At 42.1% G+C, this 21,062-nt stretch overlaps 2 protein-coding genes across 7 annotated transcripts in view; one reads left to right on the top strand and one right to left on the bottom strand.

Moving 5' to 3' along the window:
• The first annotated feature begins 200 nt into the window (after nt 1-200).
• marf1 (meiosis regulator and mRNA stability factor 1) overlaps nt 201-21,062 on the top strand; it is a 24,626-nt gene continuing 3,764 nt past the window's right edge. The window contains exons 1-28 of one of the 5 annotated variants that reach the window (XM_032541037.1): nt 201-325; nt 884-1,090; nt 1,835-2,731; nt 2,937-3,099; nt 3,339-3,553; nt 3,998-4,115; nt 4,205-4,377; nt 4,738-5,253; nt 6,190-6,344; nt 7,508-7,669; nt 7,821-8,007; nt 8,193-8,371; nt 8,489-8,569; nt 8,762-9,001; nt 9,245-9,364; nt 9,467-9,645; nt 9,793-10,013; nt 10,097-10,239; nt 10,400-10,533; nt 10,680-10,882; nt 11,318-11,545; nt 12,195-12,434; nt 12,595-12,846; nt 13,057-13,123; nt 13,328-13,432; nt 13,602-13,757; nt 14,752-14,987; nt 20,650-20,697. In XM_032541037.1, coding sequence (XP_032396928.1) covers nt 941-1,090; nt 1,835-2,731; nt 2,937-3,099; nt 3,339-3,553; nt 3,998-4,115; nt 4,205-4,377; nt 4,738-5,253; nt 6,190-6,344; nt 7,508-7,669; nt 7,821-8,007; nt 8,193-8,371; nt 8,489-8,569; nt 8,762-9,001; nt 9,245-9,364; nt 9,467-9,645; nt 9,793-10,013; nt 10,097-10,239; nt 10,400-10,533; nt 10,680-10,882; nt 11,318-11,545; nt 12,195-12,434; nt 12,595-12,846; nt 13,057-13,123; nt 13,328-13,432; nt 13,602-13,757; nt 14,752-14,957 — 5,490 coding nt within the window. In that variant the 5' untranslated portion in view covers nt 201-325; nt 884-940 and the 3' untranslated portion in view covers nt 14,958-14,987; nt 20,650-20,697. Of the gene's footprint in view, nt 326-883; nt 1,091-1,834; nt 2,732-2,936; nt 3,100-3,338; nt 3,554-3,997; nt 4,116-4,204; nt 4,378-4,737; nt 5,254-6,189; nt 6,345-7,507; nt 7,670-7,820; nt 8,008-8,192; nt 8,372-8,488; nt 8,570-8,761; nt 9,002-9,244; nt 9,365-9,466; nt 9,646-9,792; nt 10,014-10,096; nt 10,240-10,399; nt 10,534-10,679; nt 10,883-11,317; nt 11,546-12,194; nt 12,435-12,594; nt 12,847-13,056; nt 13,124-13,327; nt 13,433-13,601; nt 13,758-14,751; nt 17,790-20,649; nt 20,698-21,062 lie in introns of those variants that run through there. The other 4 variants (XM_032541047.1, XM_032541055.1, XM_032541027.1 and 1 more) reach the window with 4 other exon arrangements.
• bmerb1 (bMERB domain containing 1) overlaps nt 17,859-21,062 on the bottom strand; it is a 15,732-nt gene continuing 12,528 nt past the window's right edge. Inside the window, exons 4-6 of one of the 2 annotated variants that reach the window (XM_032541191.1) lie at nt 20,861-20,975; nt 19,426-19,508; nt 17,859-19,320 (exon numbers count right to left, since the gene is read on the bottom strand). In XM_032541191.1, coding sequence (XP_032397082.1) covers nt 19,091-19,320; nt 19,426-19,508; nt 20,861-20,975 — 428 coding nt within the window. In that variant the 3' untranslated portion in view covers nt 17,859-19,090. The remainder of the gene's footprint in view (nt 19,321-19,425; nt 19,509-20,860; nt 20,976-21,062) is intronic. The other variant, XM_032541200.1, reaches the window with a different exon arrangement.

The following is a 21,062-nucleotide window of genomic DNA, read 5'->3' as shown; positions in this document are numbered from 1 at the left end:
AAATGCCAATTTAATGTACCAAATGTATGCACCCAAAAATAATAATTTCTTTTATTTACAAGATTTAAATTTAAACTTTAAAATAATATTGTCAAAACTTCAACTAGGGATAAATTAAACTAAAAAAGTATGTTATTGTAGACATACAATTGTACGCAGTGTATCACAATCACATGTATTAATCACTAGAAAACAACAACATTTGCGACAGCTGTGCGTGCTTTCTGGCAAAAGTAGGTTACAAAAAGGTGCGGGTGTTTATGGAGCTAGTCAGATCGGAGGAACAACAGTCCCTTGAAGAGGATGTGAAGGACGATTTTCTCAGGTATCTAAGTAACAAGCTATTTTGGACATTAATCACCATTAAGTTACCAAACAATAATAATTTACACTGTTAAGACAAATGAACGGTAGCATGTGGGCGTGAACAGCTTTGTGTCTGTTAAACAAGCTAACAAATTGTTCCTGTTGTTAGCTTGAGTCTAATGCTAGCTCCAGGCAAACATTTAACGGTAGATAGCAGTTTAGCTAGTAAACTAGCTTATTCCGTCATAAACAACAACCAATACACTCAAAGAAACTGCGTTGACGTGAGCTAGCTTGTAACGTTAGCTAATTTAACGTCGGTCGGTTTACACGAGTCGCTTTGGGGAAACGCAACGGTTGCGTTTTTTAGCTTCAGGTAAACAGTCCATAAGTGTGTAGCTAACAAAGTGAAGCGTTATATACACAGACATGCCCTCTTTCTCAATTTTAAACTCTCGTAAACAAGATGTGGTGAGTCAAATGTACGAACAGACTTGTGCTATCATAAATAAGTCGGTAAGGACTTAACAACAAGGTTTTAGTGTTCACATTTTTAACTTTCATTTTCTCTTCACAGGAAAGCATGAGAGAGAAGAAAGGTGAAGGATGGTGAAAGTCCTCTCCGGGTTGTATAATGGAAGGACTGGGAAAGGAGAGAGACATATGCAGCACTAGACCCTTCCCATGGCTTGGTCACCCCAAAACAGAGGCCTCAACCCTGCTATGGAAACTTAAAGACTGCTTCCCCACCAATGAGACCACCTCTGCTCATCACACAGATAAAGTAGGTATTAATATGTGTACAGTTTAGGTATAGGTACACCGGCATGTATGGGAGAGTGAAGGAAGTTGAATCAATTCTCATTAACTCTTTATTTAAAAGGCCAATTATCAGTGCAGCAGTCTGGGCCACAATCCTAGAGCATTTATCTCACGTGTAATATCTATATTACCTTAAAATGAATTGCAACTCTCTCGTAGCATTTGTAACTTAACCAGTGACAAAGCATTGAAAAATGTACTTATTCTTATGCATCAGATAACACTATCTAAAAAGTAATTGTAATGCAGTTAAAAAGGTCAATTCTGAACCTCAGACTGACTGTACTTTATAATGGAGCTACCAAATGATTTGGAAGCCAAACAGAGTCTTTAAAAAAATGGTACTTTCTGCACTCTTCACATGCATGATGACATAGTTAAATGGAGTGTGGGTGGCATATAATTCTGCAAGTATAACGTAAAATCTGGCAGCTTTTAAGTGTTGGCAGAGATAGTACAATACCTTTTTTTTCTTTTTACTCTGACCAGCCATGTAAGATTGGTTAAATTCTGGTCAGTAACAGTGCAGTTATATCCTGCTTGGAGGGTGCTGTAAATACCAGTGTACACTAATTCAGGTTATTCATTCATTTTGATGAAATGTTTGCCGTTTCTATAAAGAGTTAGCAAGTGATGGTAATACACCATAATCCCCAAAACATTGTTGCTGAATGTGAACTAATCTGCTGGTTCTTTTATGTTCCAGAACAATTACATGGACAGCAGAAAGGCTGTGTTGGAACTGAAAGATGTCCCTCCTCCTCCTCATCCTCCACTCCATACTTCCTCTTCCCAATCATCCCAGCCCTTCTCTCTGGCCACTCTCCCTATGCCTCCTCCCTGCTTGCCTCCTCAGCTTACACACGACACCCACCAACAGCAGCCTCCATCACAGCAGGAACAACAAGAGGGGACTAGCCCCAAAGTAAGCATTTACACACACTGTGACTATTGCAGCACAGATGGCTATGAGTTATTGGGTAGTGGAGGTGTTGTTGGTAGCAGTAGTAGCATTGCTGGTGTTGTCTCACTCTATATGGCCCCAGGCTCTCTGGGAGCACCCATCAGCAGCAGTATTAGTAGGCCTGGCCCTTGCTCGGTAGCCTGCTCTGTAGCCTCATCTTTTCATCAGTATAAACATCACATGAGCTGTGGAGGTGAAGTTCTTGGTCCTTTGCCCACTATTGGTAGCAAACCCCAGCTGCCCTCTTCTGTTGCTACCTCTCAGCCTGTTTCATCACACCCCTACCTCTCCTGCTGCTCAGGGCTTCTTCACACCTACCCAGCTGTACCTCTTCCATACAGTCCGCCCAGCCTGTTTCCCTCCTCAGCACCTCTGGCTTCCTCACTCCCCTGCGTTTCCTCTTTACCCGCTCCCTTGCATGGCTCTTGCCTGGCCCCTTCTGGCTTCTACACCTGTGGTGTGGACTGCTGCCCATCAGCCAGAAGATCCCAGAGAAGCACACTTGGTGATCACCCATCCACCACCACTATCACCACTACAACCACCTCAGCACAATTCTGCTCTAATCCTTTGCACCTAAATGTAGAACGCACGGTTTGTGTGAAGGGAGCACACTACTGCCAGGATTGCGTGTTGAAGGTTGGTAGAGTTCTCGTCCATCACCCTGGTCTTTTGTATGTGTGTGCCATGAAGATCCCTATAGGTGACTTTATTTTATATGCACGGGTGATCTCAGACTTATTTTGTATTGTTATAAAATTGCATTTGGTATAGTACTGCTTGCTGTTGTCTGTTTTTATGTGAGTTTTCCCTGACAGTTGTATTAATCTGTACCTATTTGCAGCCCATGAATGGTCTGGCTTTGGAGTCGGATAAGGCGTGGCCCAATGTTCCTATTCCCCAAACTGCTCCTATCCCCATTCCTATTTGCAATGGCTGTGGCACCTCCTCTGATGGCATGATGCTCATGTCATCGACCAGCCTTGGTAAAACTGGCCAGAAGTACGGTTAGTGGACTCTTGCTATACAATACAGAATTCCTGCATATACAGTTATTTGAATTTTTATTTTGAATTGTCTTGTGGGTCTTGATTGGACTGTTTTGAAATGGAAAGCTTTTTGGCATTTGAGTGAAGTGGATAGGTAATGTTCTTTCATCCAAATTGACGGCAACAACAAAAGAATTAAGATCAAGCTTTTAAGATGCTTTAAAGCTGTTTCAAAAGATTGTTTAACTGTCTGCTAGGTTCGCCAGAGAATGGTAGTTCTGAGAACATTCCTCCGGTGGGTGTCTTCTGGGACATTGAGAACTGCAGCGTGCCCAGCGGTCGCTCTGCTGGAGCTGTGGTCCAGCGTATTCGCAGCCATTTCTTTCAGGGCCACCGTGAGGCAGAGTTCATTTGCGTCTGTGATATCAGCAAGGAGAGTAAAGCTGTCATCCAAGAGCTCAACAACTGCCAGGTACTAACCCATTTCATGTATTTTCAAGGCTACATTTACAAATGTCTGACATTTACACCCTAAATGAATACCATTGAGCTAAGGATTTATGATGGGGAGAGTTGGTCATGTGGTTATTAAATGGGAGAAAATGTACCATTTAATACAGGGCTTAATTAACTTGGATAGACTAAGTTTTCATGAGGCATTGTCATACTATTTATACATACTATTCATTTTGCGCCAAATCAGATACTGCATGATGGAGCCTTTAGAAAAGTACAATGAAACGGCCTCTTTCATGTTATTTTTTAAGATATTTCCACTTGAGACATTAACCTCCATAAAATGACATGAACATGTCAAAGTAGTCCCCCCCCCCCCCCAAAAAAAAAGACAACCATAGAAAATTGAACAACATAGGAAAGAAACTAAAGCTATCTATACATAATTTTGCTTAATCAGGTTACTGTTGCGCACATCAACGCCACAGCCAAGAATGCTGCAGATGACAAGCTCCGCCAGAGCCTACGACGTTTTGCTGAGACCCACACCACACCTGCAACTGTTGTATTAGTATCCTGTGAGTTCAGCTCAGATTCACTATAATTACAGCCTTGATTGCAAAAGTTTTTTTGGGATTAACACTCGTTAACTATTCATTTTTAAAAGCGGATGTGAACTTTGCAAGTGAGCTGAGTGACCTGCGCCATCGCCATGGCTTCCAGGTAATCCTGGTCCATGGCAGCCATACATCTTCAGCGCTACTGCAGCATGCCCACCGCCATGTGGCCTTCCAGGAGATCACAGCTGATCTGCCACCACGTATGCTTGTCAAAGCACAGGTAGGCCTCACAAATGCTTCATTAGGACTTAAAAAAAAAAATTGTTATCAAATATGTTGTTGATTCTAATCTGTATTAAATGAGGTTAGTAGGTGCTGGCCAAAGTTACCAAGGAATTTGGGGATTTGCCAAGAAGGCAGAGAGGGAGTTGCAATGTGAAATGGATCATCTTCACAATTATTTACTTACCCAATTTTCTTTCAGGGGTCTTGATTATATATAGTATATAATATTTTTCTATACCACTCACAGCCATTCTTCAAATTGTTTTTCAACTACAAGGAAGACCACTGTTTTAATTTTTTTTTAAAGTGTAAATTATACAAACCAGACAGGCACGCTGTCTCTTCCCTCCCTCAGCCCAGTTTCAACCTCCTCTATGTGCACAACCTCCCTGTCAACTGTGACAAGAGCCTGCGGAACGCTGTGAAGCTCAGGCTGCGCCGCCTGTCAGACAACTGTGGTGGCAAGGTACTGGGCATGGCCCAGGGCACAGCAGTCCTCCGTTTTGGCAGCACTGAGGCAGCTGCGCGTGCCCGCAAGCGAATGGAAAATGAGGATGTGTTTGGCCACCAAATCAGCCTCTCCTTCTCCCCACGGCCCAGAGACAATGCAAGTCCTGAGCTTGAGCTTCAGTCTCAGTCCCATCACTTGCCTCAGACTCTGCCCCACACATATCAAAGCCAGGATTCAATGTTCGGCTCTCCCCCATCCATATCCTCCTCCTTTCTGCACCTGGAGAAGCCCAGGTCACCTAGGAGGCAACGGCGAGCAACCCGCCCGTGCCACGCCCCTGGCCCAGTGCCCGAAAGGCCCTACACCCCCAGGAGAGGGTGCAGTGGGCCTCCCGGTGGTGCTCCAGCCAAGCCCCATCAGGTCAGCAGACTCGCCAGTGCCTGCTTCCCCTTAACCTCCGTTGCCCTCTATCCTTGTCTGGGCTGCTATGTAAATCACCTCCCCAGTGTCCCTCTAATTGCTGCTTTGACTAACTGCTTTTAGCTGCTTGCTAAGCTTCATTTGCCTGCCTGTGTTAGTGCTTCATGTATCCCTTATTGTCTTGCATGTTCATTGGTCATTCATCATACTAATGCATGAATTAGCCTATAGCTTTTGTGCTATTTTTCCCGACTGTTTGTCTAGTATATCAGTGCTGATATACTGCTTCATGTGAGTAGCCAATGTTTGTGTTTTGTCCAACGTCTGTGCCATGCCTCTATTAATTTGGTTTGGCCCATGCAGTTTTCCACTCGGATAAAACTGACCTGTAGTGGCTGGACCACCAGACCAGTGTGGAAGACTAGAGAAAAGTGACACATGAATGGATTACTGTATAGACTTAAGCTAGGGATGGTCATTTTAAGTTTTGTCAGAGTTGGGCCACTAAAGAGAAATTCAGAGGTCCAAATGTCCGATAACGCAAACACTATAAGTGAACTGTAGCAACCTTTTTATCATAGGTATGGTTCATGTTGATAAAAAGTTATATGGGTTTATAGGTAAAACACATTCTCATGACTATCATTAGCTGTGGACTATGGCTCCAATGCATTTGTCAATTACTAAATCATAAATCTGTTAGTTGTAAAGTTGTCTCCACATAGCAAAGATGCCCTGAATAACACTCAGCTGGTTAATAATGCTGTTTAAGAGTCAGGCTAGGTCATTTTATATGCACATCCATAGTTCAACCTCAGAAATCAGATTGACATTCCATGACTTTTTCCATTTGAGCTTGACAGACACGCACACACATCAACAGTATCCACCCAGTCAACATCTACAGTATTGACATCTGTTCTCTCTCTAATCCAGGAGCTAGGTAGTTTGGAGGGAAAGACCAGAATGGGCTTCCACCACCTGGAGAAAGGACGTGCTGCTTCCTCTTCCCCTCACAGTAATGGTGAAACAGGAGCCCTGGAGCAGCTGTCCAAGCCTGGCTTTGCTGGAGAATCTATGTACAGACGGAGGTACACACAGGCAAAAGGGATATTAGACTGAGAATGTCATTTGATAACAAGATGAAAGCTCTTTGATATCTGGCTCCATATACTGTTTTTGTTTTTCAAAAGGGTTCATTTGCTAGCGTTAAAGGATGAATTCCGGTCGATTACAACACATAGCTCTGTTTGTAAATTTGTAATGCTGTCAATAGAGAGACAAACAATTGGTGCTGCCTACACTGTTATCCTCGTTATCACCAACAGACTGAAACAGGGCATGTTTTAAATGTTTTTGCCTCTTTAACATCTTCAAAATGTCATTACCAGTGCCTCCCCATATGAAGTGATTTTTCTGAGTGAACACAATGAATCTCACTACTGTAGATGTGACAGAAATGCATGAAAGTTGTGCTAATTCAGCTCTGTTTAGTTCCTGTGTTAATATTGCAAGGAGTGCTTTGGGACCTTCTACAAACCACAACACCGAAAAGAGATTTTCAAAAATAAGCATATGCTTATTTTTTAAATATAAGTGCTGTAGTAAAACTAGCAGGAGACAAGTTATAATTGAGGTAAGTTTGGAGACACTACCTTATTTAATCATCAAGTTGATAGCCTACATATTTGTTTTTTATCTCTTTTCTGTGTTGTAGTTTGTTGACGGTGCCTAAGCTCTCTAACTGCCGTCTCAACACTGGAACTGAACAAAGCAGAATTAGCAGAACTTTGATGCATTTCTTTCACATCGACAGCAGTCTGATTCACTGTGTTCCTTCGGAAGGAATTGCTTCACATGGCTAGGCACTTTTAATGAAATTTTGAACTTGTTAAAGAGGCAAAAACACGTTAACATGCCCTGTTTTGGCCTGTTGCCTGCTAAGTCTAGCAGGAGGATAACACTGTATAGGCAGCATTGATTGGTTTTAGTTTTTCTCTTTACTGACAGCGCTCCAAAGTTATAAAAAGCAGAGCTAAGTGTTGGAATCAACCAGAATTGTCATTTTAACCTAAAATATCAGCTAGTGGGGGGGCAGTATCTCTGGTTTTATTTTCTAGTCAATCAAGCACCAAATTATTTTTTGTTGGCCTAGAATTGTATCCTTTTTCTAAAACAAGACATTTTTAAAGCCTTGCACTACAAAGGATGTTGCCCTTACATGTGTCCCCTTTTTCTCCATCTTTCCATGTAGACGAGAGGGCTCATACCCTCGCAGTGTGACTGAATCCCCTGTAGAACAAGGGGAAAAGGGCTCAGGGGAGTTCCAGATTAGTATTCCCTCAGCCTTCAGCAAGTTGAACCTGCACAGGAGCTTCAGTCCCCACATCCTGTCCCAGGGCTCCTGGTCATCCAGGTGACATAACGGGTTTAAAGTCATAATATTTGAAAAGTTAACCTAGAGCGTTATGGTGGTGACATACTGCTCATACAAATTCTCCAGAATGTCATAACATTAAATGTTATGTTATTTTCTCTGTTATTTTTGTATTTTTCTTCTCTAACAGGAGTGTGTCGCCCTGCCTGTCCAGCCGGTCCTCGCCCCTCCTGGCTGCCCCTCGTAGCATGTGTCCAGAAGGTCCTCCTGAGCCTTTCTCAGATGGGGCAGAGGTCCAAGTGGCCAACCTGGACTATAGAATGTCCCGCAAAGATCTGCAGCAGACACTGCATGACACCTTCTCCCGTTATGGGCGGGTAAGGCTTACTCCAGTTACGTTCTTGTACTGATAAATGTGTTGATCAAATACGCCTGTATCCTCTTAACATCCGAGTCCAAAATAAAGATCTTTTAAGGTGGAAGGTTTGCTTGTCAATATCTACTTGAAGCAAGATTCACTCTTCTCAAAACAGCTCCTTGTGGTGTGACTTGTTTTGTCTAGGTGAAAGCTGTTGAGCTTAGCCCCCACACAGACTATCAGTTGAAGGCCACAATCCAGATGTTGTCCCTGCAGCAGGCAATAAGTGCTGTCAGTGGCCTGCACCGTTATAAGATCGGAGGCAAGCGCATTCAGGTGTCTCTGATCACTGGTGGTAGCAGCAAATCCCTTGCCATGCTCAGGTACAGTCGAGCATTGTTGAGGGTTCATGGAACTTTCTGATATAGTATATGGACACATATTTTCTCATACTGTTTGGATTGTGGTGGTTGTACATGTCAGCTTTTTTCATTCTGCAGCACCGAGATCATCAGCATTCTTCAGGATGCCCCTGCAAATTGCCTTCCCCTCTTCAAGTTTACAGAGATCTATGAGAAGAAGTAAGTGGCTTGGACTCAACTCATGGCTTTCAAATATGAACAACTTTACCTATACATATTTTGCACTTAGCATTTTGTATAGCAATTCCAAATTGATAATAATTGCGTTTTAAAGTAGTTGCCAGAAAACTATATGCTCATTTCTCTCTCTCTCTCTTTTTTTTTTTTTTTTTCTTCTCCTCCCCCCCCCAGATTTTCGCGTAAGCTTGTGGTTGGGGATCTGTACAGGCTACCAGAGGTGGTGGCAGTGCGGGAACAGGGAAGCTCAAGACTTGTGTGCCTACTGCACAGCAGTCAAATACGTCAGAGTCCACTGGGGTCTTCCCAGTCCCAGGAGGGCTCCTCCTCTGCTAGCGGCAGCCCCATAGTGTTTGAGGAGCTGGAGTACCATGAACCTGTCTGCAGAGAGCACTACACACAGCAGGACTTCAGGTTAGTTAGGCCATTTTTGTGCGTGTGCGTGTGTAAATGCTTATAGCATGAAAATATGTAATCCTACACACTGATTTGACCTTCTAATAAAACTTGTTTTGTTATTTTTTTATCTTTTACAATTTGATTTATGTATTAAATATGCATCTTGACCTGTCTTCATCAACCTTAACTTTCACAAGCCCCCACTGTTTCTATCACTGATTGTGTCTTTTCTATCTCTTATATATCTTGTTTTTTCAGTGAGGCTGACTTTGACCCGGACTCCTATACAATACCTTTTGTTGTGATGTCTCTGAGCACCTTATCATCAGAGGTCCACAGTCTGTTGCAATCACATGAGGGGACTCTTCCATTACTCAGGTGAAAACCAAAGTCATCTTCTTTTTTTTTTTTTTTTTTTTATCAAACCAAGCATGTTTTCATAGATTTTGAAGTCCATAATGTAAAATGTTTTACATTTAGTTTTCCGGACTGCTATGCATCAAAATTCCGCCCCTTGCAGCTGGGCAACGAGACACTGGAGGGTGGGATTCCTCTGGAGCATCTCATTACATGTGTTCCCAGTATCACAATAGTCACAGCTCAGAATGGCTTCAAAGTCATCAAGTGGATCCACAACAAACAACCAGCACCAAACTCTGGTAAGAACATTCAAAATCTCAACCTTTTTGTTGGCGGTTGTTGAGCTTCCTGCATTGCTGTACCTACATAGTGGTGTAATTACCAGCCGGATATACCTATTAAAGACATTTTATATCAAAAGTAAAAATACAACTTTTTACATGTAGAAACGTGGATTCAGCGCTGCAAGAGTCCTGTTGGAAACCCACAGCTCATCCAATTCAGCCGTGAGATCATTGACCTGCTGAAGAGTCAGCCTTCTTGCATCATGCCAATGAACAAGTTCATACCATCATACCACCATCACTTTGCCAAGCAGTGCCGTGTCTCTGACTATGGCTACTCCAAGCTGCTGGAGCTTCTGGAGGCCGTGCCACATGTCCTGCAGGTATTGATCTTGAACTTTTTTTTATTTTTTTTTATTTTTAATTCTACATATTGGGTGTTTATTCTATTTTTCTTTACTTCCAGATCTTGGGTATGGGTACCAAGCGTTTACTGACCCTGACTCATCGTGCTCAAGTGAAGCGCTTCACCCAAGACCTGCTCAAACTGCTTAAATTTCAAGCCAGCAAACAAGTGGCAATCAAGGACTTCATGCAGGCATACCATTGGTCAGTCAACATTGCTTGGAGCTGTAGATGTCTTTACATTGGCAGATAAACGCTAACAATTTGCTTGTGAGTTTGTCTGTGAAGTCTCCTTATGCCCCAGGTTAGAGAAAAGTGTGTGTGAATATCATGTGTCGTGAATGTTTGTAATGTCTTATTACAGGTGCTTCTCCAGAGACTGGAGGGTCATCGATTATGGCATATGTGAATTGATGGACCTGTTGACGGAGATCCCCGACACCACCATCACTATTACACATCAGGACACGGACACCGTCCTCTCCGTTCCCAAGAGAGGTCTGTTTAAACTCGTTAATAAAAAGATGTATTTGGAAGTCGTGTGTAGTGATGTGTCCAAATCTCTATGAAAACAACTAATAATTAGAATGTCATACAATGTCACTGATGTAATTTCCCTGAATTCCCTCTTTATTTGCCCACAGAGCGTACTGTGGAGGAAATAGAGCGCACTAGGCAGTTTGGGAAGGAGGTGGTGGACCTTCTTCGTCACCAGCCTCACTGCCGAATGGCCTTTAGTAAGTTCATACCTACCTACCACCATCACTTCGGTCGTCAGTGCAAACTCAGCTACTACGGCTTCACCAAGCTAATGGAGCTCTTCGAGGCGATCCCCAACATACTGATGGTGAGTTAGGAAGACTTGTGGTCCTTGATGCTCCAACCCTCAACTATGAGGAATCAAAGTGTTTCTGGTGTGCAATGATGGTCCTTCTTTGTTGTGCAGCCAAGAGAAATCCAATGATCAGGACATTATCTTAACACGGTGATTGATACGAAGTATCTCAGTAATACATTTCCATTTTTCCATCTTATTTGCTTCTTTGAACTGCTAATTCAAAGTGACCTGCTAATACCTGATCATTATGCAGCGCCCATGATATTTGCTCCTCCTACGGTCATTTGAACAGAATAACTCCTGGGTCAGATTTCTGGCTCTTCATGGGACTACCCATATGTCATGCTTAGATTGGACTGGGTTGAGTTGTCCTTTTGATCAAGCATTCATGCCTTTTCCTTTGTCTCTACCTAAACCCTTGTTTACTTGCTGTACCTTCGTCAGGTGTTGGAGTGTGGTGAGGAGAAAGTGCTGACTCTGACAGAAGTGGAGCGCATCAAGGCGCTGGCCGCTCAGCTGGTCAAGCTGCTTCGGGCTCAGAAAAACTCCAGTCTTCCTGTCTGCCAGCTGCTCACGGAGTACAGCAAGACCTTTGGTTATGGTCTACGCCTGCAAGGCTATGATGCCAGCTCCCTGCCGGCTCTGCTGACCAAACTCTGCCATGTTGTCAAGGTAAAGACAAGTATTAGTTGGCGATTTTGTTGTCATAAGAGCCTTTGTGTTATAAATTATATTCCCTGCTTACGGATAGGAATCTCATCTCAAAATATTCCTTGTATTTCGCCGCTCAACACCACCGCTCCTTTGCCAAGTCTAACTAGCTGATTAACAAGCCTGTCAATCTGTTGAATATGCCCATTGAGGAGAAGTACTCTGCATTTGGAACCGTTTCCACAATTTGACACAGAATTGCCAGACTCTTCAACAAATTCACAGTTGTTAAGCTCTAGGAATAAAAGACAAAAAGAGAAAGGAAATTCTTAGTATAGCACAGTAGATTATAGCTGATCAACATTCAATTAAGCTACAGCTCACACATATAGTCACAAAGTAAACTTTATTTATTTTTCCAAAAAACCTTATTAAGTCATTAAAAATATAATTTTGTCTGACTACCCCACAAAACCATTTATATTATTTAAGGTTTAAATCAACTCTGACGTCCTGGAAACTTCTTTTGAGTGATATAGAGCAACCTACAGACACATTCTTTGCTGTGGATGATAATCATAGCACTGCCTCACTTGGTAAAACAATTTTTTATTTAAAATCACCAGTGAAAATACCAGTAAACACACAGCCGCTTCCTTTCAATTTCAAGGTGGTGGATGGCTCGGGGGGTCGGGAAGTGCAGTTGATCAATAGGAAGTCTTTGCGTTCACTGACCTCCCAGCTACTGGCTCTGCTCATGTCCCAAGAGGAGGAGCACGTCACCAGGGGTTTTAAAGTGGATGAGCTGAGTCAGCATTACCTGACCGTCCATGGAGCCCCTCTCAACCCATGTGAATATGGCTTCCTCTCCCTCAGCGAGTTACTCAAGAGCCTGCCATACCTTGTGGAGGTTTGTCTTTCTATCTTAAAATTCTTTTCAAGCTTTCTACATTTTCCTGTCCTACAGTCAATAAATTTTTTTTTTTTTTTACTCTCTACCCACTGTCTTTATTTTAATTGAATAGTTTACACAAAGGCTGAACTGACTTGTGTGCTATCTTTTCCCACAGTTGTACACTGAAGAAAGTGATGACAACAACAAAGCTGGCAGCCCAGCCAGTGGTGTTGATGAGGAGTGGGTGAGGCTGACCAGGCTTTACCAGTTTGCCCGTAACGTACGCGGCCTGCTCCACACCTACCATTACAACCAGATCTTCCTGACAGAGTTCCAGGGGGCTTATAACAAATTTACAGGCTGCAGCCTTGAACCACGTTCCTATGGATACACCAGCACTGATGAGCTGCTCAGCGCCATTCCACAGGTGAGAATTAACTTCATTTGGTACTTTTACTGTAGTAGACTGTCATTGTCCAAGTCAACAACCCATAGCTACATTTTAGAAGTGAGATCTGCCAGTATTAATTGAATCTTATACTTGATTCTTTTCAGAGCTCGTTATAAATTTCCTCATTTGTTTGTATAGGTCTTCATCTGCATATTTTTTTTTTGTTTTGTGACATGTTATCACCAGGTGGTCTGGATCAAAGGGCATGGTCACAAGAGGATTATCGTTTTGAAGAACGATATGAAAGGTGACGGTGATGGCATAGCATGCTTCTTTAGTTGCAACCATTGGTGTATATACACAGACTGTAAATAATGGCTGCAGGCTAAAGTGATTCTATGACAATGGTCTAATCTCTGGGTACTCCCTAGGCAATACTTGGGGAGGGATTTTACCAGATGCCACCTACAGTGTGTGGAAGCTGTTTAACATGGGTGTGTGTTTGTGTTCTGTTTAGCAAGGGCTAGCCCTTCAATCTCCAACAGCCCCCAACCAGAAGAGAACACGGAAAGCCCGAGAGACAGCCCAATTAGCAACGCAACATCTGGAACCCAGAGTCCAGGTAACATAGGTCACACAAGTATTGACTGCTCCGGATATTTCTTTTTTTGAGTTTGTTAATACAAAAATAAAGTAAAGAACACATAAATATGTTTTATAAAGATGGCTCTGCTCTGTCAGTCTTTCTCAGATTTAAAGAAAAGAAATGAAGATGTTGTTTTACCTGCTAGGTGGCGATGTAGTGGTGGAATCGGAGCTGCTGTATCTGACATCAGCAGTAGACCTACTGTGTGGTCCTGTACCATCCTGCCTACCATCACCTCAGCTCCACCCTGTTCCCCTCCAGGAGACGGACCTGATTCACTTTGAGGAGAAAATTCCAACCGGTCAGTTTCAATGTACCAGATTTGAGATATATGTACATATAGAACTGTTTTCATCAGTGTAGAATCCCCTAAAACTAACAATCACTGTGTTTTTCATTAGCTTACAATGATCCCTAGCCCACAACGGGCAAACAAGACCCGGGCTCTAGAGGGGGCCTTTCGCAATATTACATTGCCTGAGGGTCACTGTATATCACTGTATATCAGTCCTGCACCAGGTCACGTACCTGTGGAAAAAGTTGTGTAATGGGTAGAAATTATATTTATATAAACTTACAAGCCAATATAAAAATGAACCGCAGGCAGTGGGTGAGAACAACGGTACATTTTTGTGGTGGCTGCATGGACGCTGAGCAGCTTCTGTCTGATCAGACATCTGTATCGCACGGACTGACAAATATGCAGAGAACAATTAACAAAATGTAATTTCAGCAGTGAGGAGGAGTTTGTCTGAAAGCAACAGGGGAGTTTTGTCTGTACTTACTATATGGATAAATGATTACTGCAGAGTCTTTGCATGACCTCAACAAGGTCCTGGGTGTCGGGTCCTAGGACTTAAATTAATGGGTCGGGTCTGGATTAGGCTTAGAGATAATTGCGGGTAACGGGTTGGTTCCGGTACTGAGCTTTGAGGGTGAGGGTTGAGGAAAAACTGGCCCCACCAAAGGTCCTGCTACACACTTGCAATGGGAGAGGTGAGATTATGTGTGCATTAAACCAGTCAGCTGGTCTATGACCTGTCTATTTGGAGGCTGTTTAGATGTTTAATTAAAAGTTGTATTTGTTCCACACATTTATAAAATTGGAGGATTATGTGACCTTGTCACAGACTCCTTTCGTTCTTCTTCTTCTTAAAAAAAAAAAAACATATCAGAGCAAAACAGACCGTATTAGGCAAAGCAAGGGAGAACAAAAATACATTTGAATGAGTACATCACACTTATATTTTCACCATTCCGGTCTTTTCATTCGGTGTGCTTGTGTGTGATTTCAGTGAGCGACAAACCAGATGCTGGAGCCGTTGCAGACGGCACACCTGATCCTCCTGGACAGCCTGGCAGCACAGACGACTCTGCAGTCCCCAAATCTCCGCCCCCCTCTGACACAAAGACCCCGTTGTCCATGGACAGTCCCAGCAGAAGAGCCACACGCAGCAGAATTAAGCTAGCTGCCAACTTCTCATTCATAGCAGGTCTCTGATCCGTTTCACACAGTCACTCTCTCTCACACGCACACACAGCATTACTAGTTCACACATTAGTAACTCTAAATACAAGAGTTGAGCGGCTACACTGGACACACTACACAGAAGTGACCCCAGAGAAGCATTGGCGTTGTCCCCTCTAGATCCTTAACAGGCTGTTGCTTTTCTTCTTGAGCGCTTACGGCCACCTTTGTTTGCTTATTTCTCAATCGGTGTGTTTTTCCGATGACGTTCACCAAGCTGTGATTTTCTTCTTGCAGATTTTCTGCAATTCTTTGAATTGAATTGCCAAATTCATCTACTGTAACGTGTGTTTGAGTTCATCTCCATAGAAGTTAAATTATATTTCTGTGCATCTTCAGTTCAGAGCCACGTTGTCAAAGAAAACTCGTTGGCTTACAATGAATGCAGAGTCTAAAGATGAGTTGGGTGTCACTGTATACATGTATTGGGTAATGGGAGATATGCCAGGGATGAGTAACTACGTTTTCTGTGTTTTTAATTCAAGAAATGTAGTTGCTCAAATTCTTAGATTATAAAACTGCCAAATAACCGAAGTTTTATAGTAGGGTTTTGTTCATGTGCAATAATGAGATACCTAAATGTATACATCCTTGCTGTATTGCTGAAAACCGAGCATTTCATTTATTACATTCAATAATTTTTACGCTTCTTTTCAAATTTTGGGAACATTTGCTTTTGTAGGTAACCATAGACATGTCAACCAAACTGGCCGCTAAGCACCCGCCTGTTTCATTCTTTCAGTCTATTCCTCCGGTCTTCTCACAACTAAAGTACTAAGGATTTCTAAAGAAGTAGCTTCTCTTTTAGGTATATTCTTGTTTGTCTTTGTTTAGTAACCTCAAGACAGTATTTTCAGTTCCCTTTATATTATGCAGAGTATTTAGTAGTCCGTTGAAGAGTTTGGTCTAAATGTGTGGCGTGTCTGAGGGCAATTTAATGGTGGGACTTAACATTAGTGTTAACTTTTCATATCGTGGCTTTCTTAACAGAAGCTAACGGACATTTGAACAGTTAAAGCATTGATGGCAAACTCATGATTGATATTGCGACAAGCACTGCTCTCAGGAATTGTTTTATTCTTGTTGTACTTTGACTTAATTTATTGTGAAGATTTTGGCTAGTCACTCCCGGGCCACTAATGAAGGCCTGACAGGGTTGGCTCTTCAATGCTCTTGCCAGATGTGTGCTCAGGCAGCAGGAACTAAGATATTCCGTACTTAAATTGTTCGGCTTTCACCAGCAGCCAGTGTGTTCTTTTAGCTGTGTTTTGTCTGTGTGGTTTACACTGGAGTAGGTGGTGTGAAATATGCATGGTGTGCATAAATGAGTTTATGCATGGTGTAAGCCCAGTAGGAGCAGACAGGAACAGACATTCTTTAAGAGGTCTTTTATTTCCACCATGTTTTAGGGGTCATAGAGTTGGCGTCACCCTTGCAGTTGCCACATTAAATGCTCAGGGTTTTTAGAGTTAACCTTGTTGCTCGTAAGCACCGTGTCTGTAGTGATGTCCACTGCTTGGGTTTGAAGAGTTCGAGGGGAGCAGTAAGCACTCCTGTGTTTTTGATTTTTAATGACAAGGTGATTGGTTGTGAGTTTTTAGGGGAAAGATGTGGCGGTAGGCTGTTTATGGAGCACCATGGGGGCTCTGGGCAGCCTCCTGCACAGACTGTGACGTACACACAGAGGACCCTCTGCGGCTCTCTGGAATCTGCCTGGCTTTTACAATGGCTTGTATTTGCCACGGTGCCTAAGGAGTCGCCATCGTGTCTCCCCATCCCTCACATCTTGCATAGAGGAGTTTTTACTTACTGATGTGTTGGTTTCTCCGTTTTTCCTGTCAAGTGTTTACTGGCTGCTGAATTGCCATCAAATAATGTCGGCTGCCGGGAAGTTTAGCATGACTGAGTCTAAGGGTGGTTGTTCTTGTTTGTGTTGCAAAATGTTCAAAGAATGGGTAAAAGCCCATTTAATCAGTTTCCAATTGGACTGTTTACCTCTTTAGCCAGTGTTAATACTTTTTTTTTTTTTTTTTTTTTTTCTTTGTCCCAGACTTGGTATGAAAAGCCTTTTTAAAGCTGAGAGATTCCACCTGCCAACGTTCCAAAAATGTCTGAATGCCAATCAAAATGTTTTTAATTAGGGCGGTTGGGGTCCAGGTCTTTCCTGCAATGTTTTTCTGACTGTCTGGAAACCTCTTTGATTATGGAATGAGCACCTCAAAATAGTTAATTATTTAGAATTGGTAATGTTAAAAATGGGCTTAAAAAATGCTCAGATTAAATATCTAGATTTAACTTTGGCAGTAAGGATGGATAACTTTTTTGTGACTTTGAGCAAAACCTAGCTCTCCCTCAGAGTACTGCAGTGGCAACTAACTCATGAATATATTTTACTCTATATTTCTCTCTCTGTTACATCACTGAGAAGCTATTGTACCTGTCAAAATATGCACTTTTTGCATAGTTTTGGTTCATGAAATAATGTGAAATTTGGTAGTGAAGTAGGAGGGGGTGAAACTCGTTTTTGTGTCTTTACCTCTTTCTGTTAACTGTATGGGACCTCATCTTGCTTAATCAGTTTCATGTTCCACATCGGTTCTACAGTTGAAGAAAAGGTTTAATTAACTCAATGGTGTCCTTTTTAATTAGACTGATTTATGTTTTTGTTTACAACTGTGTTATGTGTTCACTTAACCCCCCCCCCCCCCCCAATCTGTCACACCATTTTACTGCATCTCCTGTAACAGTTTAACGTTGTTGAAGGGACCAAAAAAGATTTCAGTTATTAAATTTCACAAGCATCAATTCTGCCTCAGTCTCATTGTGTTTTTGCTGTGTTTTTGAAAGATTCAAATAACTCTATCACCCAGCACGTTCCTGAAAGATGCTCTTTATTTAAACATGTATGTACAGGTATAGTTTCAGCTTATTTTCTGCATATTTGTTCAATATTCAACTGAGAACCTTCATAAATTCACTACTACAGAACGCCACATTATCAGAATAAAGAAGGTAAAGGGACAGGGCAACACTTTTGCTTGACATGAGTCACTAATGTCCTAAAATACACTCAATTGTACACCATCTATTCATTTCCTGGTGTTTATCATAAAAATGCAAGATTAAATTCAGAGGATGCAAGTTGTTTGTCAGCAATATCCAGAAGAACTACAAATGATGTCATACTACCACAGGCAATATTTCCCAGTAGCTAATGGCTGAGATGACGTTAGTATGGCCAGGGATGTGACTCGGAGACATGAGCGAGCATAGTGGACCTTTTGTTATTAAAAATAAAAAAAATACTAAAACACCCCACTGTGTTTGCATAAACATGGGTAAACCAAAAATGACAGGTTTGTGAACCAGCAGAAACACTGCTACAAAAGTGGGTCATATATGTTCACATTTATGTGAAAAGCAAACGTTGGAACACCTAATACCGACCTGACTTTGTAGCAGTGTTGCAGTGGAGTTTAACTTTCAATGACCATCAGAGAATTTGTGATATTTTTCCTTTGCCAAAGCTTAAAAATCCAGTACAGCAGATATTACTTGATCGCAGATTATGAATGAAAATGCTGTACGAGCCAACGCATGGAGTCAGAATAGATGTGACTGATAAAAACGCAGAGTTGGGGGTCCTCCGGAAAGTGAAAGAGGTTCACTGTTTGATGTTAAAATGGAAGAAAAAAAAACTGTTGTCAAACATGTTGGCACGATAGCGGATGGATTTTTTTTTTTTTTTTTCCTGTCAGACGGAGAATCTAAGAATTAATACTTCACTCCGTTAACATTGTGCTTGTAGTTCTGGAGAGGCTTCCTCTGTTAATCAACCATGATCTTAGAACATATTGCCATCTTAGAGGAATGATACATGATGGAATGATCCATTCTAATCCAAATTGAAGACATTAATCAGATTTGTATTTACAAATCCCTTTTACTTCATACATACTGTGGACACTTACAGAAACCTATAGTGAGATTACCTTTAAGCATTGATTAGGGATCAGCTCCCAAACAATGTGGCTGAAACTTAATCTTTTGATTAATCGATTTAATTACTAACCGGATTTCTGAACAGCTACAAGGGCAAAACACAGTTAACTGAGGTTCTCTGAGTCACAGGAAGTGATGCATGGCGTGTCAGTGAGATGTGGGTGTGTTGTTTTTGACACGGGGACAAGGTCACAAAGGGGTCTGTGTGAGTTACATGACCGCACACTGGGTGGCCCCACAGCAATCCTTAATGATGGCCACTCCTGACTTGGTGATGGATGGTTTGTTGGGAGGCGGCTCTGGTATTTGTCTCTTGGGCTTTGGAGGATCTTGCCATTAAAAAAAAAGGTAAAGGAGATCATCACACAGTGGATGTGAAAGTGAACAGTATTCCTGCCCCTCTGTCACTTTGTATTTTGTGCATTTTATTTTTACTTACTTTGTGTGACCTTGAGCTTCTTCTCCAGAGGCATCAACTTCAGTCTGAGGTACTCGGCCATCTCCTTGTCCTCCTCTCGCTCCCTGGGGTTAAGGTACAGTCACATAGTCGGCTGTTTGAATACAATGCAGTCACTACAGGGGGGTTGTAAGCCACTGAGTAGCTTTATGTAAGCTACCTGGACTGCAGTTTGTGCCTCTTTATGATGTCACAGTAGGAAAAGCACAGGTGTAAAACAGAAAATGAATTATGGCTGAATACCATTTAGCTGTTCAGGTTTCACGGCCCTGGAATTGTTCATGCCGACTGACTGTCATGACTCTTAAAGCGCCCATATTATGCTCATTTTCAGGTTAATAATTGTATTTTGAGGTTGTACCAGAATAAGTTTACATGGTTTCATTAAAAAAAAAAAAAAAAAACTATTTTAGTTGTACCGCACATTGCTGCAGATCCTGTTTTCACCCTCTGTGTTTGGGTCTCTGTTTTAGCTACAGAGTGAGACATCTCACTTCTTTACTATCTTTGTTGGGAGTCGGACATGTGCAGTAGCTAGGTAAGATCACATCAGCTAGATAACTGTTTCTCCACCTTTGGTCAGTACAAGGCAGGATTAGCTGGGAGACTTCTTCTAAACCAGGGCCATTTGTGGAATACCTGCAGAGCAGGGACATGGAGGTAGTTCTTTTGGAGATTATGGAGAACTAGTGTGTGTGTTGTAGCAGTGTTTTGCTACTGAGCATGAGCTAGCATGCTAGCGCTAGCATGTTCTACAGTGACGCTAGTGACGTAGAAAGCGGGGCAGATTTTGAACAGCTCACCCGGAGACTTAAAGCAGAGGACATTCAACACCAGAGACACAAAATAACACCCCAAATCCCATTATTTTGTTCATAATATGGGCACTAAATAGAGAGGGGCCATTGTTAATGTTTTTAGTAACACCTGTGTTTGTGGTAGCCATTTGGTAGGTATTTCCCTTTTCTTTTCTTTTTTTACAACACAGGATGTAAAAGATGTATTATTTTATATAAAGTTATAGAATAATACATATGTTCGAGGGTCCACTTTTAAAAATTACCTTTTGAAGTTACAAATTTCATCCAGTGTTCTTAAACCAGCCTGTGATTTTACATTTTTTAATATCACATCTATCCGAAAGTTATCTCTGTCACACACTGTGGGTTATCAGTGGGAGCGGAGGAGGGAGTAGAAAACAGTCAGACACACACACACACACACACACACACACTCTCACAGCAGGCAGATGCTCACATTTAATCTAATGGGTCTCTTTCCCGCTGTTCCTCAACCATCCTATATCTATCAAGTGAAGAAACTAACAGTAGATGCATTTCAACCCAACACTGAGTAAACAAGCAATCAGTCGTGTCCCGCAGACGCCGGATATTGCCTATGCCTGTGTGCGCTGTACCTTAATCTCTCCACCTCAGCATCGTCGACCAGGAAATCCCTCTTCTGCACCAGTTTATGAATCTTCAGAATCAGCTCTTCTTCTCGCTGCCTGTGCTTCTTGTTTTTTTCTTTCTCTGGGGGAAAGGAGAAAGGGAAATGAAAGTCATAAATAAATAAATGGATGACTGGAGGGACAAGCAGACTGAACTAAAAATTTAATA

Source organism: Etheostoma spectabile, chromosome 2 (genome assembly GCF_008692095.1).
Source record: "Etheostoma spectabile isolate EspeVRDwgs_2016 chromosome 2, UIUC_Espe_1.0, whole genome shotgun sequence".
In the NCBI taxonomy this organism is placed as follows: domain Eukaryota; kingdom Metazoa; phylum Chordata; class Actinopteri; order Perciformes; family Percidae; genus Etheostoma; species Etheostoma spectabile.
This window is presented reverse-complemented; position numbering and strand designations above follow the sequence as displayed.